At 45.4% G+C, this 22,132-nt stretch overlaps 5 protein-coding genes across 5 annotated transcripts; 2 read left to right on the top strand and 3 right to left on the bottom strand.

Moving 5' to 3' along the window:
* Nucleotides 1-43: 43 nt before the first annotated feature.
* Nucleotides 44-2,456, bottom strand: LOC101068336 (probable RNA polymerase II nuclear localization protein SLC7A6OS). Its single transcript, XM_003977360.3, has 5 exons — nucleotides 2,235-2,456; nucleotides 1,471-1,785; nucleotides 1,084-1,290; nucleotides 869-998; nucleotides 44-618 (listed from the first exon to the last, which is right to left on the bottom strand). The coding sequence occupies exons 1-5, from the start codon at nucleotides 2,421-2,423 to the stop codon at nucleotides 485-487; spliced, it is 975 nt and encodes a 324-aa protein (XP_003977409.1). The 5' UTR covers nucleotides 2,424-2,456; the 3' UTR covers nucleotides 44-484.
* A 1,048-nt stretch (nucleotides 2,457-3,504) lies between these two features.
* Nucleotides 3,505-8,017, top strand: LOC115252021 (adhesion G-protein coupled receptor G5-like). The gene is made up of 12 exons (XM_029846191.1): nucleotides 3,505-3,675; nucleotides 3,886-3,937; nucleotides 4,744-4,828; nucleotides 4,910-5,035; nucleotides 5,273-5,434; nucleotides 5,518-5,572; nucleotides 5,643-5,734; nucleotides 5,824-5,942; nucleotides 6,205-6,485; nucleotides 6,620-6,722; nucleotides 6,797-7,122; nucleotides 7,210-8,017. Exons 1-12 carry the CDS (start codon nucleotides 3,543-3,545, stop codon nucleotides 7,323-7,325), a joined length of 1,650 nt encoding a protein of 549 aa, XP_029702051.1. The 5' UTR covers nucleotides 3,505-3,542; the 3' UTR covers nucleotides 7,326-8,017.
* Nucleotides 8,018-8,252: 235 nt separating this feature from the next.
* LOC115251979 (probable RNA polymerase II nuclear localization protein SLC7A6OS) lies at nucleotides 8,253-9,966 on the bottom strand. The gene is made up of 4 exons (XM_029846039.1): nucleotides 9,778-9,966; nucleotides 9,268-9,582; nucleotides 8,979-9,087; nucleotides 8,253-8,305 (listed from the first exon to the last, which is right to left on the bottom strand). The coding sequence occupies exons 1-4, from the start codon at nucleotides 9,964-9,966 to the stop codon at nucleotides 8,253-8,255; spliced, it is 666 nt and encodes a 221-aa protein (XP_029701899.1).
* Nucleotides 9,967-15,683: 5,717 nt separating this feature from the next.
* Nucleotides 15,684-19,925, top strand: LOC115251973 (adhesion G-protein coupled receptor G5-like). Its single transcript, XM_029846023.1, has 12 exons — nucleotides 15,684-15,840; nucleotides 16,051-16,102; nucleotides 16,652-16,736; nucleotides 16,818-16,943; nucleotides 17,181-17,342; nucleotides 17,426-17,480; nucleotides 17,551-17,642; nucleotides 17,732-17,850; nucleotides 18,113-18,393; nucleotides 18,528-18,630; nucleotides 18,705-19,030; nucleotides 19,118-19,925. The coding sequence occupies exons 1-12, from the start codon at nucleotides 15,708-15,710 to the stop codon at nucleotides 19,231-19,233; spliced, it is 1,650 nt and encodes a 549-aa protein (XP_029701883.1). The 5' UTR covers nucleotides 15,684-15,707; the 3' UTR covers nucleotides 19,234-19,925.
* On the bottom strand, nucleotides 19,831-21,866 carry LOC101073427 (probable RNA polymerase II nuclear localization protein SLC7A6OS). The gene is made up of 4 exons (XM_029846038.1): nucleotides 21,678-21,866; nucleotides 21,168-21,482; nucleotides 20,879-20,987; nucleotides 19,831-19,835 (listed from the first exon to the last, which is right to left on the bottom strand). The coding sequence occupies exons 1-4, from the start codon at nucleotides 21,864-21,866 to the stop codon at nucleotides 19,831-19,833; spliced, it is 618 nt and encodes a 205-aa protein (XP_029701898.1).
* Between the last annotated feature and the right edge of the window lie 266 nt (nucleotides 21,867-22,132).

Genomic DNA, 22,132 nt, shown 5'->3' with positions numbered 1-22,132 from the left:
GGTCAACATTTGCATCTACTCAAGTCACCGTCTCAAATACTTCAGTTTGGTTTCAAAACTTTATACACATCTACATTAATTACACGGTTCTTTCAAAAGGGCACATCACACACACACACACACAGGTTTTACCTTCACATACAATAAAATACGAAATCACATTCCACCCACATTCCTGAAACACCAACATGCAACATCTCTAACGCCTCATACGTAGAAAAGAAACAACCCCAGCTGCACCTTTTCAGAAGTAGAACCATCACAATTATATATTTAATGCAGTCAAATTTGACTGACTTAAAACGTGGTGCTGAAGGTCAAGTGTTGACTCCACTGGAGGTTTAATGCCACAGGTCAACATGCTACAACGCAGATTTCTCTGGTTTTCTAACCTGCTATTGTAGCAGTTGTGTATTTATCTTAGTCCACCGAGTTTGGCGGCATTTAGGAATGAGTTTGCAACATCAAGGCTAGAAGGTGCCGATCAGTCTGAATCATACGTGCAGCCACCATCGTCTTCATCGTCACGTTCATCACAGCAGCTGAGCTCGCGCAACAGATCCCTCTGGTATTGGTGCCAGGTGCCCTGGCTGTACGAGTGTTCCTCCTCCCAGTAAGCTACACACACACACACACAGAGAAAACATGACTATTCCCATGGCCGCTCACTGTTCATGGATGCTGCTCATTAAAAGGGTTTGGTTTGATTTGGGCATCAACTGCAGTTTTAAGTAATTGAAACGATTAAACGACAATTAAATAAAATTAAAAAACACTCATTTGATCAGGGTTAGGTAAATTAAGACACTACGGAAGAATTATGTAGGTGTGAAGTAGGCAGGCCAAAGTCCACAACGTAGATACACACCACCATAGCGTTCCTCTTTGTCACCCTCTGAATCGCTCTCATCAGGGTAGTCGTTCCTCCAGTTTGCTTCATCATTTTCATCGTCCTCATCATCGTACACCTCCTCTTCGTGGACCACGAGGTCCGGCACCTGTTATAAACAGCAACATCCCAGTAAGACCAACTGCACCACTTAAACACAACCCCCCCCCCTTCCCATTCCTGCATCCACACACCAGTTCTCCTTCATCAGCATATGCTCGAACAGACAGGATGTCCTGGATCCACCCTGGTGTGGCCATTTCCTGGTAGTAAAGGTCATAGACGTATTCAGAATCCTGATCCCAGTTCTGCTCCCTCAGCCCGTCTCCAGATATGTTCAGGCGCTGCCGCAGCATCTTTGTGTTGTTGCACATGATCGCTTCCGTATCCGACGGCAACACCTGTACGACAGGAAACAGTCCATCATTATTCGCAGTTAGGATGTGATGCTAGCAAGAAAAATAGGGCCACGTTTCACACCAGCTTATTAGCGCTGAAACACACATCGTGTACAGATGCAGCTAGCATTACTGCCATCATAAATGAGGTGGGTTCTATTTCCTCTGCCAATACCAACCCACCTTGCTTGGTGACACACCTTGGTCCTCCTCGTCCTCATGAAGGAGATCTACCACCTGGATTTGACCTGGACATTTGTGCCTCTTCACCGTTTCTTCCACGAGAACATCAGCCACCGTCTCCTGGGGCTCAGGTGAGTCCAACAACTCTGTGCGGGATCTTGAGATTATTTTGTAGCGTTCCTCCCTCCGAGTGGACCATTTTGCATTTCTCAGTTTCCCAATTATCCGGTGGGAGCTTCCAGCAGACGGGCGCAAGGCATGGGCGACCCGTGGCCGAGCCAAGGCCTGTCGAACCTGCGTCTCAACTGGAGCATCCTGCCGGTGAGAACACACACTGTAAATTATGAGGAGATTTTTTTAAACTACTACACTTTTACAGTGAGTGAAGACATTGAACTCTGGGGAGCATTACCATCATCATCACTTTGTAAAAATTAACTTTTACCCAAATGGATGGTGAAATGGTGCCTAAAACGCTGTTCTGAAATCCAGACAGAACTAAAATCTGTTTTAATGCAACATTTCTGAGTAACCAGCCAGTATCGCAGCAAGCAAACCTACGCTAGCCGAGTGGCTTGCTAACAACAACTAGCTGACGCATTTCCTCTGAAACAACCCAACATAAAACTCATTCCGCCATGTTTACGATATTCCCCGAGGCGTTAATTAACGTGTTTTTATCCGTTTCCTTGCTCCGTTGGCACCAGGCGGCATTAGCCAGCACTGCCCGGTTAGCGCCGTGCTGCTGTCGGCGGGCCTCTTACCTGTGTCGCTACCGTCGCCACTAGTTTAAAGACGGAGCTTTCCACCTCGGCTTCACTGGGCTCCGGAACCGTTTCGCCTGGACTCTGAGACGTTTCGGGACGGATGCGTTTACACGCCAACAACAAGGCATCGGCTGGGTCGGTCCCCCTTTTTCGCTTGACTCGCAGAATCGTCGCGTTTGGATCCATATTGACGGAACTCGTTTTGATGACGTCAAGAGGAGGTTTTTATGCCGCAGCAACTACAAGACGTCACATCCGGTTCCGCCGTGCGGCCTATACCAACAAATTAGAAATAATTACCTGCGGTTTTGCACCAATATGCAATTAAAGTGTACTTGAGCGGACCTGTAATTAAAACAATGCGTTGACTCAAACGTCAATTTCAAAAGCGAGATGTGAGCGATTACTCAAAAATAGAGAAGGTTTAAACTTTGTGAGAGACTTCTATTATGAGAGGTTTAAATTAATATGTCTTGCATAAAATAGTAGTAGTTATTATCACAAAATTAATTTTATTGATTTATTTATTTTGTTTCATGCTACAAAATAATCAATACAGTTATAATTGAAAATCTGATTAACCTCTTTGGGTCTGAAAGAACCACATTTCCACAAAATATTTCAAAATGTAAATAATAGAAGTGTCATAAAATATTGTTGATAGTACCTTAAGATCAAACTAAATATTATTTCACTAATGACATGTTGAAAAGGAAGTTGAAAAGATCCTTAACTGTAGTCAGATTTTATCATTTCCCTCTGCTGTGTTGAACTGCTCATGCACAGATGAAGTGAATTCTGTTGTTATTAAGGTGTCATTTCAGTCACCATATTAGTACATTGCGTGCATTCAAATGAGGGCAGTGGTTTTGTTTCTTGTTGTGACATTTAGCACGATGATCATGTTACATGGGAACTTCCTCTATATTCCATTTTTAAAATAAAGATCACTTGTAGATGCTTTGTCTGTATATTATTATTATTAGAAGTAGTAGTAGTATAATTATTAGTATTATCATTATCATTATATTATCATTATTATTATTGTTATTATTATTATTATTATTATTAGTAGTAGTAGTAGTAGTAGTACTAGTACTAGTAGTAGTAGTAGTAGTAGTAGTAGTAGTAGTACTAGTACTACTAGTAGTAGTAGTAGTAGTAGTAGTAATATGGACCTTTTGAACTGAGACCACTTTTCCCACTGCTATAACACACAGACTTCTTTTGAAATACAGGTTATTGACTGACTTCCTGTATTTTTTGTCATCTAACCACAAGTATTGTAGATGTAAAACTCCGATCATGTCTAAGCAAATCTTCAGAAAGCAGAACAGTCATTCGACAGATCGTCCTTTCCCAGTGCCAACGTCCAGAACAATGTGGATTACTCTTTGTCTTTTTACACTTTTCTTTTTAGCAAGACTTGAAGCTCTGGGTGAGTTGTGTCGTCCTGTGTATCAGTGGTCCTGTCATGACATTTTTGGGGTCCAGTGAGGCTCATCACTCCAAAGTAAAACATTTACAAAGTGTCATTAGGGACTTTAACTGAATTTCTCTATTGTCACATTGGCTAAATGTGATGTTTTTCATGTTCTGGTTGGGTTTGGGTTTATCTTGTGACTTTCTCTGACCCTGATTTCTACAGACTGCAATGCTGTTCCCCACTGCTGTTCGCAAGCAAACGGCTCCTGGACAAAGTAAGTCAGGAAATGTGCTGTTAGTAATGATCCCTACTGCCCTGTGGCAGTTCACAGATTTATTCACTTGGTATTTTAAGTTTACTCTATGTGACAATAATAACTGATGTTTTGAAAGGATATTTTCCATCTGCTCCTGAAGTCAGATCTTCTGTAATTTTTCACTTTAACCCTCACTAATAGTTTTATTTTCTGTTCAATGTCTGACATTCTTTCAGTTTTTCTTTCACCCATTGAATATTTGATTGCTGATTAGCTCAGGAAGGTGTGATTGTGACCATGTCGGCTGATCAAAAATACTCATCCGATCTTAGAAATTATGACTATGAAGGTCAGACTCTCCTGGACCATGAGTGCTGGTATTCTTTAGTCAAGCTCGTGCTTAATCAGTCTGCTTTGTGATCAATTCAACAACATCTTCCGTCTTTTCTCGGCATACAAAGCTGAAAATAAATGATCTCTCACAGCCTTGTAATAGTAATAGTGACAGGAGGCAAAGTTAACTGTAACAGACGCTGCATAATTAAGTATCTGCACCTTCCTGTCAGCTGTATTAAAAAGAAACGTTCTAAAACCCTTTTGAGGAAAGTCAAGGCTTCTGACGCAGACAGACGCTCTCTGAAGTGATCCGTGTTACCCCCCCATGACGTGGCAACAAGGACTTTTAAGGAAATGAAACTTTCTGCAGCGTTATTTCGAATTTTCCTACACTTTGAATGCAGACGTTAGGTTTAAACATAAGTAGGCGTGAAACATGCAAGCCTCCAGTTCAGGTGTATTATAACTGATTAAATGTGTGTTGATAGGTGTTATGAGCGGGAAATTACCACCTGTAACCAGAGACTGCGACATTCTAACTTCCACCATCTGAGGGTAAATGTGTCGCAAGAAGTGAGGCCATATTTCCTGTACATAAACATGATATTCCGATTTAATACGCTTCCCTGTTCTAATTAATTTCTGTGTATTCAGGCTGAAAGATCAGTGACTAACTGTAGGGTTAACGTCCCATCCTCGGCTCTCCAAATGAGCAGAGGCAACATGTCCGATGATGAGGTGCTGCTGGTCGTCACTGTGCTCAACAGCAACTTCTTCCAGGTAAACAGCTGTAAACACTCTGAGCTCTACAAATATACCGTTCTTTAAGTAGAGAAAACAGCTGCAATTCAGAGATCATCACAGAGGAATGTGGATCAAATGGGGGAGAGATCTGTAAACATGTCGGAAAAATCCGAATGATATAAGAGGCTGTCGTTCAGGATAATGATTTTGTACAACTTTCAAACTCCCGGTGAGGGAATGTACATTAAAGTCACAGGTCCTTGTTGCTGGCAGCCTGCTCCCGCTCCAGGTGGGGGGAAAGGACGGTCAGCAGGGCGCTCTCACCACCGTTCAGGCACTGTTTTGGGCGACTCAGTTGTGGTCGTGAAGGCCGGCAGCAGACGTGTCAGGGACCTCTTACATCCTGTCAGATTGACCTTCAGACGCGATAAGGAGGTGAACGTCTTTCTTGCATTATTCTTGGACTATTATTCCATTCTTTTATTTCATTTTGAAGACGAGCGCGTTCGATGTTTCAGATAGAAGAGGCAGCTTGTGTGTTTTGGCAGGAGACATACCTGGATGACAGAACGGGTGAGCATCCAAACACAAGATGCAACAACATTTGTGGGGGTTTTGTAATTCTGTGTGTGTGTGTATGCAGGATATTGGAGCACAGAGGGTTGCCATACCAATGTGACTCAAGCTGAGATAGTTTGCTGCTGTGACCACCTCAGCTTTTTTGCTGTAGTTGTGGTAAATAGCGTGCATAACTAGTTTTAGTTTCAGCTGACGTTGCTCTTTTGGTTGATGAAACTTTCATAAGTTTCTCTTTTCTGTTGCAGAACCCAGTTTTATCAGTGGAAAAAGCCAGTGCCCCAGCATTGAGGTACATCAGCTTCACTGGATCCGCTCTGTCTGTCCTCTTCACAATCTTGGCTTTAATCATCTATGCCAGGATACAGTAAGTGAAGAGACCATCACCATCATCACCATCATCATCACTGACAGTTCTCAGAAACAGGAAGGAGCTGGTTATTTATACAGGGTGCACATTGATGCAATTAAGTGGAAATTCAGAAAAAAGATAACCTTTTTTAACGTGATTATTATGTCAGTTGGTGTCAAACACAAAAACACCCCTGATCCTGCATATTTGTCTGATTACATGGCTTCCATCTGTTCCATGCACGCCATAAAAGGTCACCATGTTGTTTGTCTTCCAGACAACGGCGTCCAGATAAGACAGTTTGTGTGCACCTCCACCTCACAGGAGCGTTGCTGTGCCTCCACCTCAGCTTCCTGCTGAGCAGCTGCTGGGTTTTGGTGCTTGATGTAGCTGATGAGGACTGGATCTGCAAGGGCCTGGGTCTCTTGTTACACTGCTCCCTGATGGCCACCTTCCTGTGGATGGCTGTGGAAGGGTTCCATCTCTACCTGCTCTTAGTCAGAGTCTTTAACATCTATATCAAGAGATACATGCTCAAGCTCAGCCTGGTGGCATGGGGTGAGGGGACCGTACCAAGTATTTAGGATCTTATTCTCTCCTATGTTTTCTTCAAAAATGGCTTAAATTGAAGTTCTGGCTTTGCTTTCAAGTCCAGCTGACGTCTCTTCTGTGCTTCTTTTGTCTTGGCGCAGGATTGCCAATGCTGACCGCGGCGCTCTGTGTGAGCTTTAACGTTTATGGTAAACACACAATTCAACTGAAAGGTGACGACAACTACAACTCAACTGTGCAGCTGTAAGATGCTGGAACTCACAGGGTGAATGCTAGATTTGCTTCTTTCTGAACTAAATCAGCTTCTCTTTCCCCAGATGTTGGATAAGCAGCCAGTTCCCGCAGGGCCTGTTGATCAGCTACATCACGACCGCGGCCTTACCCTTCCTGGTGGTACTGTTTAATTTTTGCATGGTCTGCCTGGTGGTGTTTAAGATGTGTGGATTGAGGAAGAGGACGAGAGGTGGTGGAAGCAGCAGTGGCTGGAAGAAGATGAACGACGACAACTGGGCCAGGCTGTGGAGGGATGGTTCCACTCTGCTGGGCCTCAGCTGTGTGCTGGGCCTACCTTGGGGCTTATCAGGACTCACCTACGTCTCTCTGCTTGGGATCTATTTATTCACTGTCCTAAACTCCCTGCAGGGTCAGTGCGAGCACAGTTTATATGAAATCCATACAGTTTTGTGGTGATTTGAGGACAAAATGACTGTTTTGCTGTCCTCTTTTTCAGGTATATTCATCTTCCTCTGGTCCCTGGCTCTGACCTGCAAGTCTCGAGCTGAAAAAAACTCCTCGCTCAGGAACACGTCCTCTCAAAAACTGATGACGATCAGTTCCAACAACTAATCTGTCAAGCATAAACTAATAATGCATCCAAACATCTCAAATGAACTCTTCATCCTCTCACTCGCCACAACGTTCCCAAGAACTTTGAAGATAAGGGGAAGGTTAGAAACAGGTTTTGGAATCAAGTTTGTTTTTCTGGATAGTGCAGCCTTATAAACCAGCAGTAACTAACCTGCTGCTAAAACAATCTGGCCCAGAACTGGACCAACAATCAAGAGTATGTGTAAATTTTCGCTTGAAAGCTGCTGAAGAAGCTCCTGTCTTCAGAATGAGCAGATTGGAGCAGCTTCTGAGTGACATCACACATCCAAATAAGGTGTTCTTGTCGGAAATGAGATCAAACTCATTAACATGAGTTAATGAATGTCAGGTGGATTGACTAGACAAGGGGTCGGCATCCCAAAATGTGGAAAGAGCCATATTGGAACAAAAAAACCAAAAACAAATCTGTGTGGAGCCGCAACAAGTTAAAAGCCTTATCATGAAGGCAACACATGCTGTAAGTGTCTATATTAGCTATATTAGCCTATTTTCAAAATAAGTAGGCTGCAAATCCATAATAAGCATTCCTGATTAAATGTTTATTCTCAGGGCAGCTCATCCTGGAGAGAATGACGCACCACGTGACCACTCTGGTGTATGATGGTGCTTTAAGTTTAACTTCTATTATAATGAGATGTTGAAATTAAATATTTATTATACACAGTTTTTACAGCATTGGGAAATTTTAAGAATGTTTGTCGTGTTTTTCCTGTGGCAGAAATTATATTAAAACAAAAAATATATTCACACCATCTTTTTCCATTTTCATATTTTTGAAAAAGCTCCAGAAAGCCACTAGGGCGGCGCTAAAGAGCCGAACGTATAAGTGTATATTATTCGTATTATTGCTATTATTATTATATTTTTTTATTATTATGATAATAATCAATCTTCATCCATGTTTTTCCTACCTGTTACCTTGTTTGACTTCCTCATCCCTGAAAAAAGTGGGTTTTAATGTTTTTGATGTGTTGACAACATACCTCAATTTGGTTTTTTTTTAATGATCCTGAAGAGAATTATATAACTAAATCAAATTATATTAGCAATCAGAAGAACAGCAACATCTGTGCGTTTCCATCGTTGGTGCTGGGTGGCGCCATCCCTCAGTTGTTACTTTTACTACTGACAAATTAAGGTCAGTTTAAGGTCATAGCAGGTAACAGAACACTGTCAGTGATATTGTGACTCTGCAGTCCAGAACTCATCAAGGACCAGAACTTTTCCTTGAGTTTCCTCATGGAGGCCACTCACAGGTTTTTTGGGTCGACCATCAGTCCCCCCCAGTCTCTTCCAGACCCCCCTGATGGGCGCCACCCTGTCAAAGTGTCCTCCGCAGCCCCTCTGAAGACTCTCGACATCTATTATTATTATTATCTACATCTTTTATTATTATCATTATTATTATTATTATTATTAGTAGTAGTAGTAGTAGTAGTAGTAGTAGCAGTAGTAGAGGTATTGGTTTAATCCATTTGAAGCAGGAAACCTTTAGAAAATGGTAAATGTATGTATTTGATTCCTAAAAAAGGGTTGGCTGTAAAAAAAGGGTTGGCTATATGTGTTTGTTTGTGTGTGTGTGTGTGTGTGTGTGTGTGTGTGTGTGTGTACTGCAGTCTTTTGGGTTTAGCATGTCATAACTGTGCAGCTTGTGAAGGCCTTTGAGGCAAACATCTACTCGATTGCTACACATGATTGCTTCCGTATCCGACGGCAACACCTGTACGACAGGAAACAGTCCATCATTATTCGCAGTTAGGATGTGATGCTAGCAAGAAAAATAGGGCCACGTTTCACACCAGCTTATTAGCGCTGAAACACACATCGTGTGCCGCTGCAGCTAGCATTACTGCCATCATAAATGAGGTGGGTTCTATTTCCTCTGCCAATACCAACCCACCTTGCTTGGTGACACACCTTGGTCCTCCTCGTCCTCATGAAGGAGATCTACCACCTGGATTTGACCTGGACATTTGTGCCTCTTCCCCGTTTCTTCCACGAGAACATCAGCCACCGTCTCCTGGGGCTCAGGTGAGTCCAACAACTCTGTGCGGGATCTTGAGATTATTTTGTAGCGTTCCTCCCTCCGAGTGGACCATTTTGCATTTCTCAGTTTCCCAATTATCCGATGGGAGCTACCAGTAGACGGGCGCAAGGCATGGGCGACCCGTGGCCGAGCCAAGGCCTGTCGAACCTGCGTCTCAACTGGAGCATCCTGCCGGTGAGAACACACACTGTAAATTATGAGGAGATTTTTTTAAACTACTACACTTTTACAGTGAGTGAAGACATTGAACTCACTGAGGCGTTAATTAACGTGTTTTTATCCGTTTCCTTGCTCCGTTGGCACCAGGCGGCATTAGCCAGCACTGCCCGGTTAGCGCCGTGCTGCTGTCGGCGGGCCTCTTACCTGTGTCGCTACCGTCGCCACTAGTTTAAAGACGGAGCTTTCCACCTCGGCTTCACTGGGCTCCGGAACCGTTTCGCCTGGACTCTGAGACGTTTCGGGACGGATGCGTTTACACGCCAACAACAAGGCATCGGCTGGGTCGGTCCCCCCTTTTCGCTTGACTCGCAGAATCGTCGCGTTTGGATCCATATTGACGGAACTCGTTTTGATGACGTCAAGAGGAGGTTTTTATGCCGCAGCAACTACAAGACGTCACATCCGGTTCCGCCGTGCGGCCTATACCAACAAATTAGAAATAATTACCTGCGGTTTTGCACCAATATGCAATTAAAGTGTACTTGAGCGGACCTGTAATTAAAACAATGCGTTGACTCAAACGTCAATTTCAAAAGCGAGATGTGAGCGATTACTCAAAAATAGAGAAGGTTTAAACTTTGTGAGAGACTTCTATTATGAGAGGTTTGTAGCGGTCACTTGTATATCATAATTCACCATCATTGTTCATATCTGTTCCATTGCCATAGTCCTGTTGAGCATTTTGCTATGTATGAGTTCCTCATTCGCTCGCGCTATTTGCCGACAACTAAGTCGGGTAATTTGGCACGGCCCCTTTAACGGACCGTAGGAGTTGAGGGGCGGGGGTGTGGTTTTTCCCGCTCTGATTTGATTTTTTCTACTACTTGTTGTGGCTTCAATAAAAGGCACACACGATTGTGTGTCAATGGTAATCTAAGTTGTATTGCCTTTACTTTGCAAACGCAACACTGGTGACCCCGACTCTCGCTGGACGTATCATTCAGTGACTTTTATTTTCGACCATGGCGACGAATGCAGTTTCATTGAAGCTGCCGGAGTTTTGGGAGACTTCGGCGACTGCGTGGTTTGCTCAAGCGGAGGCACAGTTCGCGCTGCGAGAAATCACCGCAGATGAGACCACATATTATTATGTGGTTTCTGCACTTGGGAGTGCTACGGCATCCAGAGTGGTAGGCATTCTTAAACAGCCACCGCCGGAGAACAAGTATGGCATTTTGAAGGCTCACCTCTTACGAACGTTCGAACTTTCCGACGCAGAGAGGGCTAGCCGCCTTTTCTCTTTGCAGGGGCTGGGTGATTCCAAGCCTTCCGAACTGATGGACAAAATGTTAGATCTTTTGGGTGAACACAAGCCCGATTTTCTCTTCATCCAGCTTTTCCTGCGACTGCTGCCTCCCCAAGTGCGGGCTGCTTTGGCCAACACAGCAATCTCGGACTGCCGTGCGCTTGCTGCTGAGGCGGATAAATTCTTCCTTGCCTCCCAACCGACCTATGTGGCTGCGTTCCTCCCGGCTGGCGCAGACGGTCCTGTGGTTGACGCTCCCGCTTTCACAGCTGCCGCAGCGGCTCCTCGGCATCAACAGGTTTCTGGGCTGTGCTTTTTCCATGCACGGTTTGGGGTCAAAGCCAGGCGGTGCCGCCCTCCATGCAGTTTCACCGGCCCACCTCCGCAGGGAAACGCCAGGGCCGGCGCTCAGCAGTAGCCATGAGCGTCGGCCGAACTGGCAGGCTGCTGTTCATCCAGGACACTCTCTCCGGACGACGGTTCCTCTGTGACACAGGTGCTCAGAGGAGTGTCCTGCCAGCGTCGAAGTTGGACATGCTGTCAGAGTCCCATGGGCCCTCTATGGAAGCAGCGAACGGCAGCCCCATCCGCACGTATGGGGTGAGGTATGTGGAGTTGTGTTTTGGTGGACAGCGTTTTGGATGGAACTTTGTGACTGCCAAGGTGACTGTGCCACTGATTGGTGCAGACTTCCTCTGCGCTTTTGGACTTCTGGTCGATGTCAAAAATAGACGCCTTGTGGATGCAGTCACTTTCTGTTCGTATGAATGCACTCTTGGTGTTACAGACTCAGTCAGGCTTTCCAGCATGCTCCCCACTGCAGACATTTTCCTTCGCCTCCTCACCGAGTTTCCTGCTCTGACTCAGCCCACATTTTCATCTGCCACGGCCAAGCATGGTGTGGAACACCACATCGCCACCACAGGCGCCCCTGTGCACGCTCGGGCCAGGCGTCTGGACCCGGCCAAGCTCTCCATTGCTCGAGCGGAGTTCGAGACAATGGAACGCCTGGGCATCATTCGCCGCTCCAAGAGCCCTTGGGCATCACCTCTGCACATGGTGGAGAAGCCGGGTGGGGGTTGGCGGCCATGTGGCGATTACCGCAGGCTCAACGATGCCACCACCCCGGACCGTTACCCTGTCCCCCACATACAAGATTTTTCCGCGCATCTGGCTGGGAAAACGGTCTTTTCGAAGGTGGACCTTGTCCGCGGCTACCACCAGGTACCAGTCCACCCTGCCGATGTCCCCAAGACGGCGGTAATCACCCCGTTCGGCCTGTTTGAGTTTTTACGGATGCCTTTTGGTCTTAAAAGCGCAGCACAGACTTTTCAGCGCCTGATGGACTCCGTCCTACGCGACCTGCCATTCCTATTTGTGTATTTGGATGACATCCTCGTCGCAAGCACGTCTCAGGCTGAGCACGTGGCACACCTCAGGGCTCTTTTCCAGCGCCTCAGCCAGCATGGGCTCATCATAAACCCGGCGAAGTGCCAGTTTGGACTGTCTACCATCGACTTCCTGGGCCATCACGTGACACGGTACGGAGCAGTTCCCCTGCCGGAAAAGGTGGAGGCCATCGCGAGCTTTCCTCGTCCAGTCACGGTCAAGGCGCTCCAGGAGTTCCTGGGTATGGTGAATTTTTACCACCGTTTCCTCCCCCGGGCAGCGGACCTCATGCGGCCACTGTATGACTGTTTGAAAGGGGCGGTTCCCAAGCACATGGTTGACTGGTCCGACGTGCGACAGCGCGCATTCGAGAATGTTAAGGCTGCTCTGGCCAATGCTACACTGTTGGCACACCCATTGCCTGACGCGCCAATCTCAATCACCACGGATGCCTCGGATTACGCAGTGGGTGCGGTGCATGAACAATGGGTAGAAGGTGCTTGGCAACCCCTGGCCTTTTTTAGTAGGCAGCTACGACCCAATGAGCGGAAGTACAGCACGTTTGACCGTGAGCTCCTTGGCCTCTACCTGGCCATTCGCCATTTCCGTCCTCTGCTTGAGGGCAGGTCTTTCACTGCCTTTGTGGAACACAAGCCCCTCACCTTCGCGATGGCAAAGACGGCAGAACCATGGTCGGCTCGGCAGCAGAGGCACCTTTCCTACATCTCCGAGTTCACCACGGACATTAAACACCTGGCTGGTAAGACCAATGTCGTTGCGGACTGCCTCTCCCGGGCCGTCACGGGCGCTGTCCACGTGGGACTTGACTACGGACAGATGGCAGTGGACCAAACCACAGACAGTGATGTCCAAGCTCTAAAGTCTGCAGCCACAGGGCTACAGCTGCGCGAGGTTCCTTTTGGGAGCACTGGTGTCACGCTTCTCTGTGATGTCAGTACCGGTCAGCTACGCCCTGTTGTGCCCGCGGTTTGGAGGCGGCGTGTGTTTGATTCAGTCCACAACCTCTCCCATCCGGGGAGGAAGGCTTCTCAACGTCTTGTAGCTGCTAAATTTGTTTGGCATGGGCTCAGAAAGGACGTCAGGGATTGGGCTGCCATGTGCGTCGCATGCCAGTGCTCAAAGGTACAGTGCCATGCTAGGGCCCCGCTGGCCCCATTTCCGGTGCCAGAGCGACGTTTTGACCATGTCCATGTGGACCTGGTTGGGCCTTTTCCCCCTTCCCGCGGCTGCACTTACCTCCTCACAATGGTGGACAGGACCACCCGCTGGCCGGAGGCGGTGCCCCTGCAGTCGGCCACCTCGGCCGAGGTGGCACGTGCGTTTATTGGGACTTGGGTTGCCCGTTTCGGTCCCCCTGCTGACATCTCATCTGACCGTGGCTCGCAATTCACCTCTGAGCTCTGGACTTCTGTAGGGGAGAGCCAAGGGGTGAAACTGCATCACACAACGGCATACCACCCACAGGCCAACGGCATGTGTGAGCGGTTTCACCGCTCCATGAAGGCTGCTCTTCGGGCGTCTCTGAAGGACAGTAGCTGGGTGGACAGACTTCCTTGGGTCTTGTTGGGGCTGCGCACCGCCCCCAAAGATGACCTGCAGTGTTCCTCGGCGGAGATGGTGTATGGAGAGCCACTGCGGGTGCCAGGTGAGTTTGTCCCCAACACTACAGCGCCTTGGTCTGCGAGCGCACAGCGTGCAACACTCCTTGATGCTGCCAAGGTTTTTGCACCCATCCCTATTTCCCAGCATGGTTTGCCACCATCCCATGTCCCACCATCCTTGGAGAGGGCAGACTATGTTTTTATCCGCCATGATGCTCATGGAGGCCCGCTGCAGCCACCTTATGATGGGCCTTTTCGTGTTTTGGAGAGCGGGGACAACGTGGGAGACCTGAACGCGTTACGATAGACCGCCTCAAGGCAGCTCACTTGGACCTTGGTCAGCCAGTTGCCACGGCCGTGCCCCCGCGGCGTGGACGCCCCCCCGCTCGGCCCAGTCCTCTGAGAGGAACACAGATCCCTGAAAGCTCTGTCAGTGCCACTGACCGCCCTGCGCGTCCTGTTTCCCCTGCTCCTCTAGCACCACCAATACCGCTTCGACGCACACGGTCTGGCCGGCCCGTTCGAGCCCCGACTCGTTGACTTTTCTTGCTTTTCGATGGTGAATTCTGGGGGGGCATGTGTAGCGGTCACTTGTATATCATAATTCACCATCATTGTTCATATCTGTTCCATTGCCATAGTCCTGTTGAGCATTTTGCTATGTATGAGTTCCTCATTCGCTCGCGCTATTTGCCGACAACTAAGTCGGGTAATTTGGCACGGCCCCTTTAACGGACCGTAGGAGTTGAGGGGCGGGGGTGTGGTTTTTCCCGCTCTGATTTGATTTTTTATACTACTTGTTGTGGCTTCAATAAAAGGCACACACGATTGTGTGTCAATGGTAATCTAAGTTGTATTGCCTTTACTTTGCAAACGCAACAGGTTTAAATTAATATGTCTTGCATAAAATAGTAGTAATTATTATCACAAAATTAATTTTATTGATTTATTTATTTTGTTTCATGCTACAAAATAATTAATACAGTTATAATTGAAAATCTGATTAACCTCTTTGGGTCTGAAAGAACCACATTTCCACAAAATATTTCAAAATGTAAATAATAGAAGTGTCATAAAATATTGTTGATAGTACCTTAAGATCAAACTAAATATTATTTCACTAATGATATTATAATATAGATTTCTACCTTAGGCAAATCCAAGCAGATGGTAGAAGACTATGTTCAATGCTTCAGAATTAAACTGACATGTAATTGATCCCTGACCTCTTCAGGCATGGTCACCGTCACATGATGCACGCCAGGAAGTTGAAAAGATCCTTAACTGTAGTCAGATTTTATCATTTCCCTCTGCTGTGTTGAACTGCTCATGCACAGATGAAGTGATTTCTGTAATTATTAAGGTGTCATTTCAGTCACCAAATTAGTACATTGCGTGCATTCAAATGAGGGCAGTGGTTTTGTTTCTTGTTGTGACATTTAGCACGATGATCATGTTACATGGGAACTTCCTCTATATTCCATTTTTAAAATAAAGATCACTTGTAGATGCTTTGTCTGTACATTATTATTATTAGAAGTAGTAGTAGTATAATTATTAGTATTATCATTATCATTATATTATCATTATTATTATTATTATTATTATTATCGTTATTATTATTATTATTAGTAGTAGTAGTAGTACTAGTACTACTACTAGTAGTAGTAGTAGTAGTAGTAATATGGACCTTTTGAACTGAGACCACTTTTCCCACTGCTGTAACACACAGACTTCTTTTGAAATACAGGTTATTGACTGACTTCCTGTATTTTTTGTCATCTAACCACAAGTAATGTAGAAGTAAAACTCCGATCATGTCTAAGCAAACCTTCAGAAAGCAGAACAGTCATTCGACAGATCGTCCTTTCCCAGTGCCAATTTCCAGAACAATGTGGATTACTCTTTGTCTTTTTACACTTTTCTTTTTAGCAAGAATTGAAGCTCTGGGTGAGTTGTGTCGTCCTGTGTATCAGTGGTCCTGTCATGACATTTTTGGGGTCCAGTGAGGCTCATCACTCCAAAGTAAAACATTTACAAAGTGTCATTAGGGACTTTAACTGAATTTCTCTATTGTCACATTGGCTAAATGTGATGTTTTTCATGTTCTGGTTGGGTTTGGGTTTATCTTGTGACTTTCTCTGACCCTGATTTCTACAGACTGCAATGCTGTTCCCCACTGGTGTTCGCAAGCAAACGGCTCCTGGACAAAGTAAGTCAGGAAATGTGCTGTTAGTAATGATCCCTACTGCCCTGTGGCAGTTCACAGATTTATTCACTTGGTATTTTAAGTTTACTCTATGTGACAATAATAACTGATGTTTTGAAAGGATATTTTCCATCTGCTCCTGAAGTCAGATCTTCTGTAATTTTTCATTTTAACCCTCACTAATAGTTTTATTTTCTGTTCAATGTCTGACATTCTTTCAGTTTTTCTTTCACCAATTGAATATTTGATTGCTGATTAGCTCAGGAAGGTGTGATTGTGACCATGTCGGCTGATCAAAAATACTCATCCGATCTTAGAAATTATGACTTGATGCCTTTAAAGGTCAGACTCTCCTGGACCATCTCTGAAGTGATCCGTGTTAGCCCCCCATGACGTGGCAACAAGGACTTTTAAGGAAATGAAACTTTCTGCAGCGTCATTTCGAATTTTCCTACACTTTGAATGCAGACGTTAGGTTTAAACATAAGTAGACGTGAAACGTGCAAGCCTCCAGTTCAGGTGTATTATAACTGATTAAATGTGTGTTGATAGGTGTTATGAGCGGGAAATTACCACCTGTAGGCAAAGACTGCGAAATTTTAACTTCCACCATCTGAGGGTAAATGTGTCGCAAGAAGTGAGGCCATATTTCCTGTACATAAACATGATATTCCGATTTAATACGCTTCCCTGTTCTAATTAATTTCTGTGTATTCAGGCTGAAAAATCAGTGTCTAACTGTAGGGTTAACGTCCCATCCTCGGCTCTCCAAATGAGCAGAGGCAACATGTCCGATGATGAGGTGCTGCTGGTCGTCACTGTGCTCAACAGCAACTTCTTCCAGGTAAACAGCTGTAAACACTCTGAGCTCTACAAATATACCGTTCTTTAAGTAGAGAAAACAGCTGCAATTCAGAGATCATCACAGAGGAATGTGGATCAAATGGGGGAGAGATCTGTAAACATGTCGGAAAAATCCGAATGATATAAGAGGCTGTCGTTCAGGATAATGATTTTGTACAACTTTCAAACTCCCAGTGAGGGAATGTACATTAAAGTCACAGGTCCTTGTTGCTGGCAGCCTGCTCCCGCTCCAGGTGGGGGGAAAGGACGGTCAGCAGGGCGCTCTCACCACCGTTCAGGCACTGTTTTGGGCGACTCAGTTGTGGTCGTGAAGGCCGGCAGCAGACGTGTCAGGGACCTCTTACATCCTGTCAGATTGACCTTCAGACGCGATAAGGAGGTGAACGTCTTTCTTGCATTATTCTTGGACTATTATTCCATTCTTTTATTTCATTTTGAAGACGAGCGCGTTCGATGTTTCAGATAGAAGAGGCAGCTTGTGTGTTTTGGCAGGAGACATACCTGGATGACAGAACGGGTGAGCATCCAAACACAAGATGCAACAACATTTGTGGGGGTTTTGTAATTCTGTGTGTGTGTGTATGCAGGATATTGGAGCACAGAGGGTTGCCATACCAATGTGACTCAAGCTGAGATAGTTTGCTGCTGTGACCACCTCAGCTTTTTTGCTGTAGTTGTGGTAAATAGCGTGCATAACTAGTTTTAGTTTCAGCTGACGTTGCTCTTTTGGTTGATGAAACTTTCATAAGTTTCTCTTTTCTGTTGCAGAACCCAGTTTTATCAGTGGAAAAAGCCAGTGCCCCAGCATTGAGGTACATCAGCTTCACTGGATCCGCTCTGTCTGTCCTCTTCACAATCTTGGCTTTAATCATCTATGCCAGGATACAGTAAGTGAAGAGACCATCACCATCATCACCATCATCATCACTGACAGTTCTCAGAAACAGGAAGGAGCTGGTTATTTATACAGGGTGCACATTGATGCAATTAAGTGGAAATTCAGAAAAAAGATAACCTTTTTTAACGTGATTATTATGTCAGTTGGTGTCAAACACAAAAACACCCCTGATCCTGCATATTTGTCTGATTACATGGCTTCCATCTGTTCCATGCACGCCATAAAAGGTCACCATGTTGTTTGTCTTCCAGACAACGGCGTCCAGATAAGACAGTTTGTGTGCACCTCCACCTCACAGGAGCGTTGCTGTGCCTCCACCTCAGCTTCCTGCTGAGCAGCTGCTGGGTTTTGGTGCTTGATGTAGCTGATGAGGACTGGATCTGCAAGGGCCTGGGTCTCTTGTTACACTGCTCCCTGATGGCCACCTTCCTGTGGATGGCTGTGGAAGGGTTCCATCTCTACCTGCTCTTAGTCAGAGTCTTTAACATCTATATCAAGAGATACATGCTCAAGCTCAGCCTGGTGGCATGGGGTGAGGGGACCGTACCAAGTATTTAGGATCTTATTCTCTCCTATGTTTTCTTCAAAAATGGCTTAAATTGAAGTTCTGGCTTTGCTTTCAAGTCCAGCTGACGTCTCTTCTGTGCTTCTTTTGTCTTGGCGCAGGATTGCCAATGCTGACCGCGGCGCTCTGTGTGAGCTTTAACGTTTATGGTAAACACACAATTCAACTGAAAGGTGACGACAACTACAACTCAACTGTGCAGCTGTAAGATGCTGGAACTCACAGGGTGAATGCTAGATTTGCTTCTTTCTGAACTAAATCAGCTTCTCTTTCCCCAGATGTTGGATAAGCAGCCAGTTCCCGCAGGGCCTGTTGATCAGCTACATCACGACCGCGGCCTTACCCTTCCTGGTGGTACTGTTTAATTTTTGCATGGTCTGCCTGGTGGTGTTTAAGATGTGTGGATTGAGGAAGAGGACGAGAGGTGGTGGAAGCAGCAGTGGCTGGAAGAAGATGAACGACGACAACTGGGCCAGGCTGTGGAGGGATGGTTCCACTCTGCTGGGCCTCAGCTGTGTGCTGGGCCTACCTTGGGGCTTATCAGGACTCACCTACGTCTCTCTGCTTGGGATCTATTTATTCACTGTCCTAAACTCCCTGCAGGGTCAGTGCGAGCACAGTTTATATGAAATCCATACAGTTTTGTGGTGATTTGAGGACAAAATGACTGTTTTGCTGTCCTCTTTTTCAGGTATATTCATCTTCCTCTGGTCCCTGGCTCTGACCTGCAAGTCTCGAGCTGAAAAAAACTCCTCGCTCAGGAACACGTCCTCTCAAAAACTGATGACGATCAGTTCCAACAACTAATCTGTCAAGCATAAACTAATAATGCATCCAAACATCTCAAATGAACTCTTCATCCTCTCACTCGCCACAACGTTCCCAAGAACTTTGAAGATAAGGGGAAGGTTAGAAACAGGTTTTGGAATCAAGTTTGTTTTTCTGGATAGTGCAGCCTTATAAACCAGCAGTAACTAACCTGCTGCTAAAACAATCTGGCCCAGAACTGGACCAACAATCAAGAGTATGTGTAAATTTTCGCTTGAAAGCTGCTGAAGAAGCTCCTGTCTTCAGAATGAGCAGATTGGAGCAGCTTCTGAGTGACATCACACATCCAAATAAGGTGTTCTTGTCGGAAATGAGATCAAACTCATTAACATGAGTTAATGAATGTCAGGTGGATTGACTAGACAAGGGGTCGGCATCCCAAAATGTGGAAAGAGCCATATTGGAACAAAAAAACCAAAAACAAATCTGTGTGGAGCCGCAACAAGTTAAAAGCCTTATCATGAAGGCAACACATGCTGTAAGTGTCTATATTAGCTATATTAGCCTATTTTCAAAATAAGTAGGCTGCAAATCCATAATAAGCATTCCTGATTAAATGTTTATTCTCAGGGCAGCTCATCCTGGAGAGAATGACGCACCACGTGACCACTCTGGTGTATGATGGTGCTTTAAGTTTAACTTCTATTATAATGAGATGTTGAAATTAAATATTTATTATACACAGTTTTTACAGCATTGGGAAATTTTAAGAATGTTTGTCGTGTTTTTCCTGTGGCAGAAATTATATTAAAACAAAAAATATATTCACACCATCTTTTTCCATTTTCATATTTTTGAAAAAGCTCCAGAAAGCCACTAGGGCGGCGCTAAAGAGCCGAACGTATAAGTGTATATTATTCGTATTATTGCTATTATTATTATATTTTTTTATTATTATGATAATAATCAATCTTCATCCATGTTTTTCCTACCTGTTACCTTGTTTGACTTCCTCATCCCTGAAAAAAGTGGGTTTTAATGTTTTTGATGTGTTGACAACATACCTCAATTTGGTTTTTTTTAATGATCCTGAAGAGAATTATATAACTAAATCAAATTATATTAGCAATCAGAAGAACAGCAACATCTGTGCGTTTCCATCGTTGGTGCTGGGTGGCGCCATCCCTCAGTTGTTACTTTTACTACTGACAAATTAAGGTCAGTTTAAGGTCATAGCAGGTAACAGAACACTGTCAGTGATATTGTGACTCTGCAGTCCAGAACTCATCAAGGACCAGAACTTTTCCTTGAGTTTCCTCATGGAGGCCACTCACAGGTTTTTTGGGTCGACCATCAGTCCCCCCCAGTCTCTTCCAGACCCCCCTGATGGGCGCCACCCTGTCAAAGTGTCCTCCGCAGCCCCTCTGAAGACTCTCGACATCTATTATTATTATTATCTACATCTTTTATTATTATCATTATTATTATTATTATTATTAGTAGTAGTAGTAGTAGTAGTAGTAGCAGTAGTAGAGGTATTGGTTTAATCCATTTGAAGCAGGAAACCTTTAGAAAATGGTAAATGTATGTATTTGATTCCTAAAAAAGGGTTGGCTGTAAAAAAAGGGTTGGCTATATGTGTTTGTTTGTGTGTGTGTGTGTGTGTGTGTGTGTGTGTGTGTACTGCAGTCTTTTGGGTTTAGCATGTCATAACTGTGCAGCTTGTGAAGGCCTTTGAGGCAAACATCTACTCGATTGCTACACATGATTGCTTCCGTATCCGACGGCAACACCTGTACGACAGGAAACAGTCCATCATTATTCGCAGTTAGGATGTGATGCTAGCAAGAAAAATAGGGCCACGTTTCACACCAGCTTATTAGCGCTGAAACACACATCGTGTGCCGCTGCAGCTAGCATTACTGCCATCATAAATGAGGTGGGTTCTATTTCCTCTGCCAATACCAACCCACCTTGCTTGGTGACACACCTTGGTCCTCCTCGTCCTCATGAAGGAGATCTACCACCTGGATTTGACCTGGACATTTGTGCCTCTTCCCCGTTTCTTCCACGAGAACATCAGCCACCGTCTCCTGGGGCTCAGGTGAGTCCAACAACTCTGTGCGGGATCTTGAGATTATTTTGTAGCGTTCCTCCCTCCGAGTGGACCATTTTGCATTTCTCAGTTTCCCAATTATCCGATGGGAGCTACCAGTAGACGGGCGCAAGGCATGGGCGACCCGTGGCCGAGCCAAGGCCTGTCGAACCTGCGTCTCAACTGGAGCATCCTGCCGGTGAGAACACACACTGTAAATTATGAGGAGATTTTTTTAAACTACTACACTTTTACAGTGAGTGAAGACATTGAACTCACTGAGGCGTTAATTAACGTGTTTTTATCCGTTTCCTTGCTCCGTTGGCACCAGGCGGCATTAGCCAGCACTGCCCGGTTAGCGCCGTGCTGCTGTCGGCGGGCCTCTTACCTGTGTCGCTACCGTCGCCACTAGTTTAAAGACGGAGCTTTCCACCTCGGCTTCACTGGGCTCCGGAACCGTTTCGCCTGGACTCTGAGACGTTTCGGGACGGATGCGTTTACACGCCAACAACAAGGCATCGGCTGGGTCGGTCCCCCCTTTTCGCTTGACTCGCAGAATCGTCGCGTTTGGATCCATATTGACGGAACTCGTTTTGATGACGTCAAGAGGAGGTTTTTATGCCGCAGCAACTACAAGACGTCACATCCGGTTCCGCCGTGCGGCCTATACCAACAAATTAGAAATAATTACCTGCGGTTTTGCACCAATATGCAATTAAAGTGTACTTGAGCGGACCTGTAATTAAAACAATGCGTTGACTCAAACGTCAATTTCAAAAGCGAGATGTGAGCGATTACTCAAAAATAGAGAAGGTTTAAACTTTGTGAGAGACTTCTATTATG

Source organism: Takifugu rubripes, chromosome 13, assembly GCF_901000725.2.
Source record: "Takifugu rubripes chromosome 13, fTakRub1.2, whole genome shotgun sequence".
Lineage (NCBI taxonomy): Eukaryota > Metazoa > Chordata > Actinopteri > Tetraodontiformes > Tetraodontidae > Takifugu > Takifugu rubripes.
This window is presented reverse-complemented; position numbering and strand designations above follow the sequence as displayed.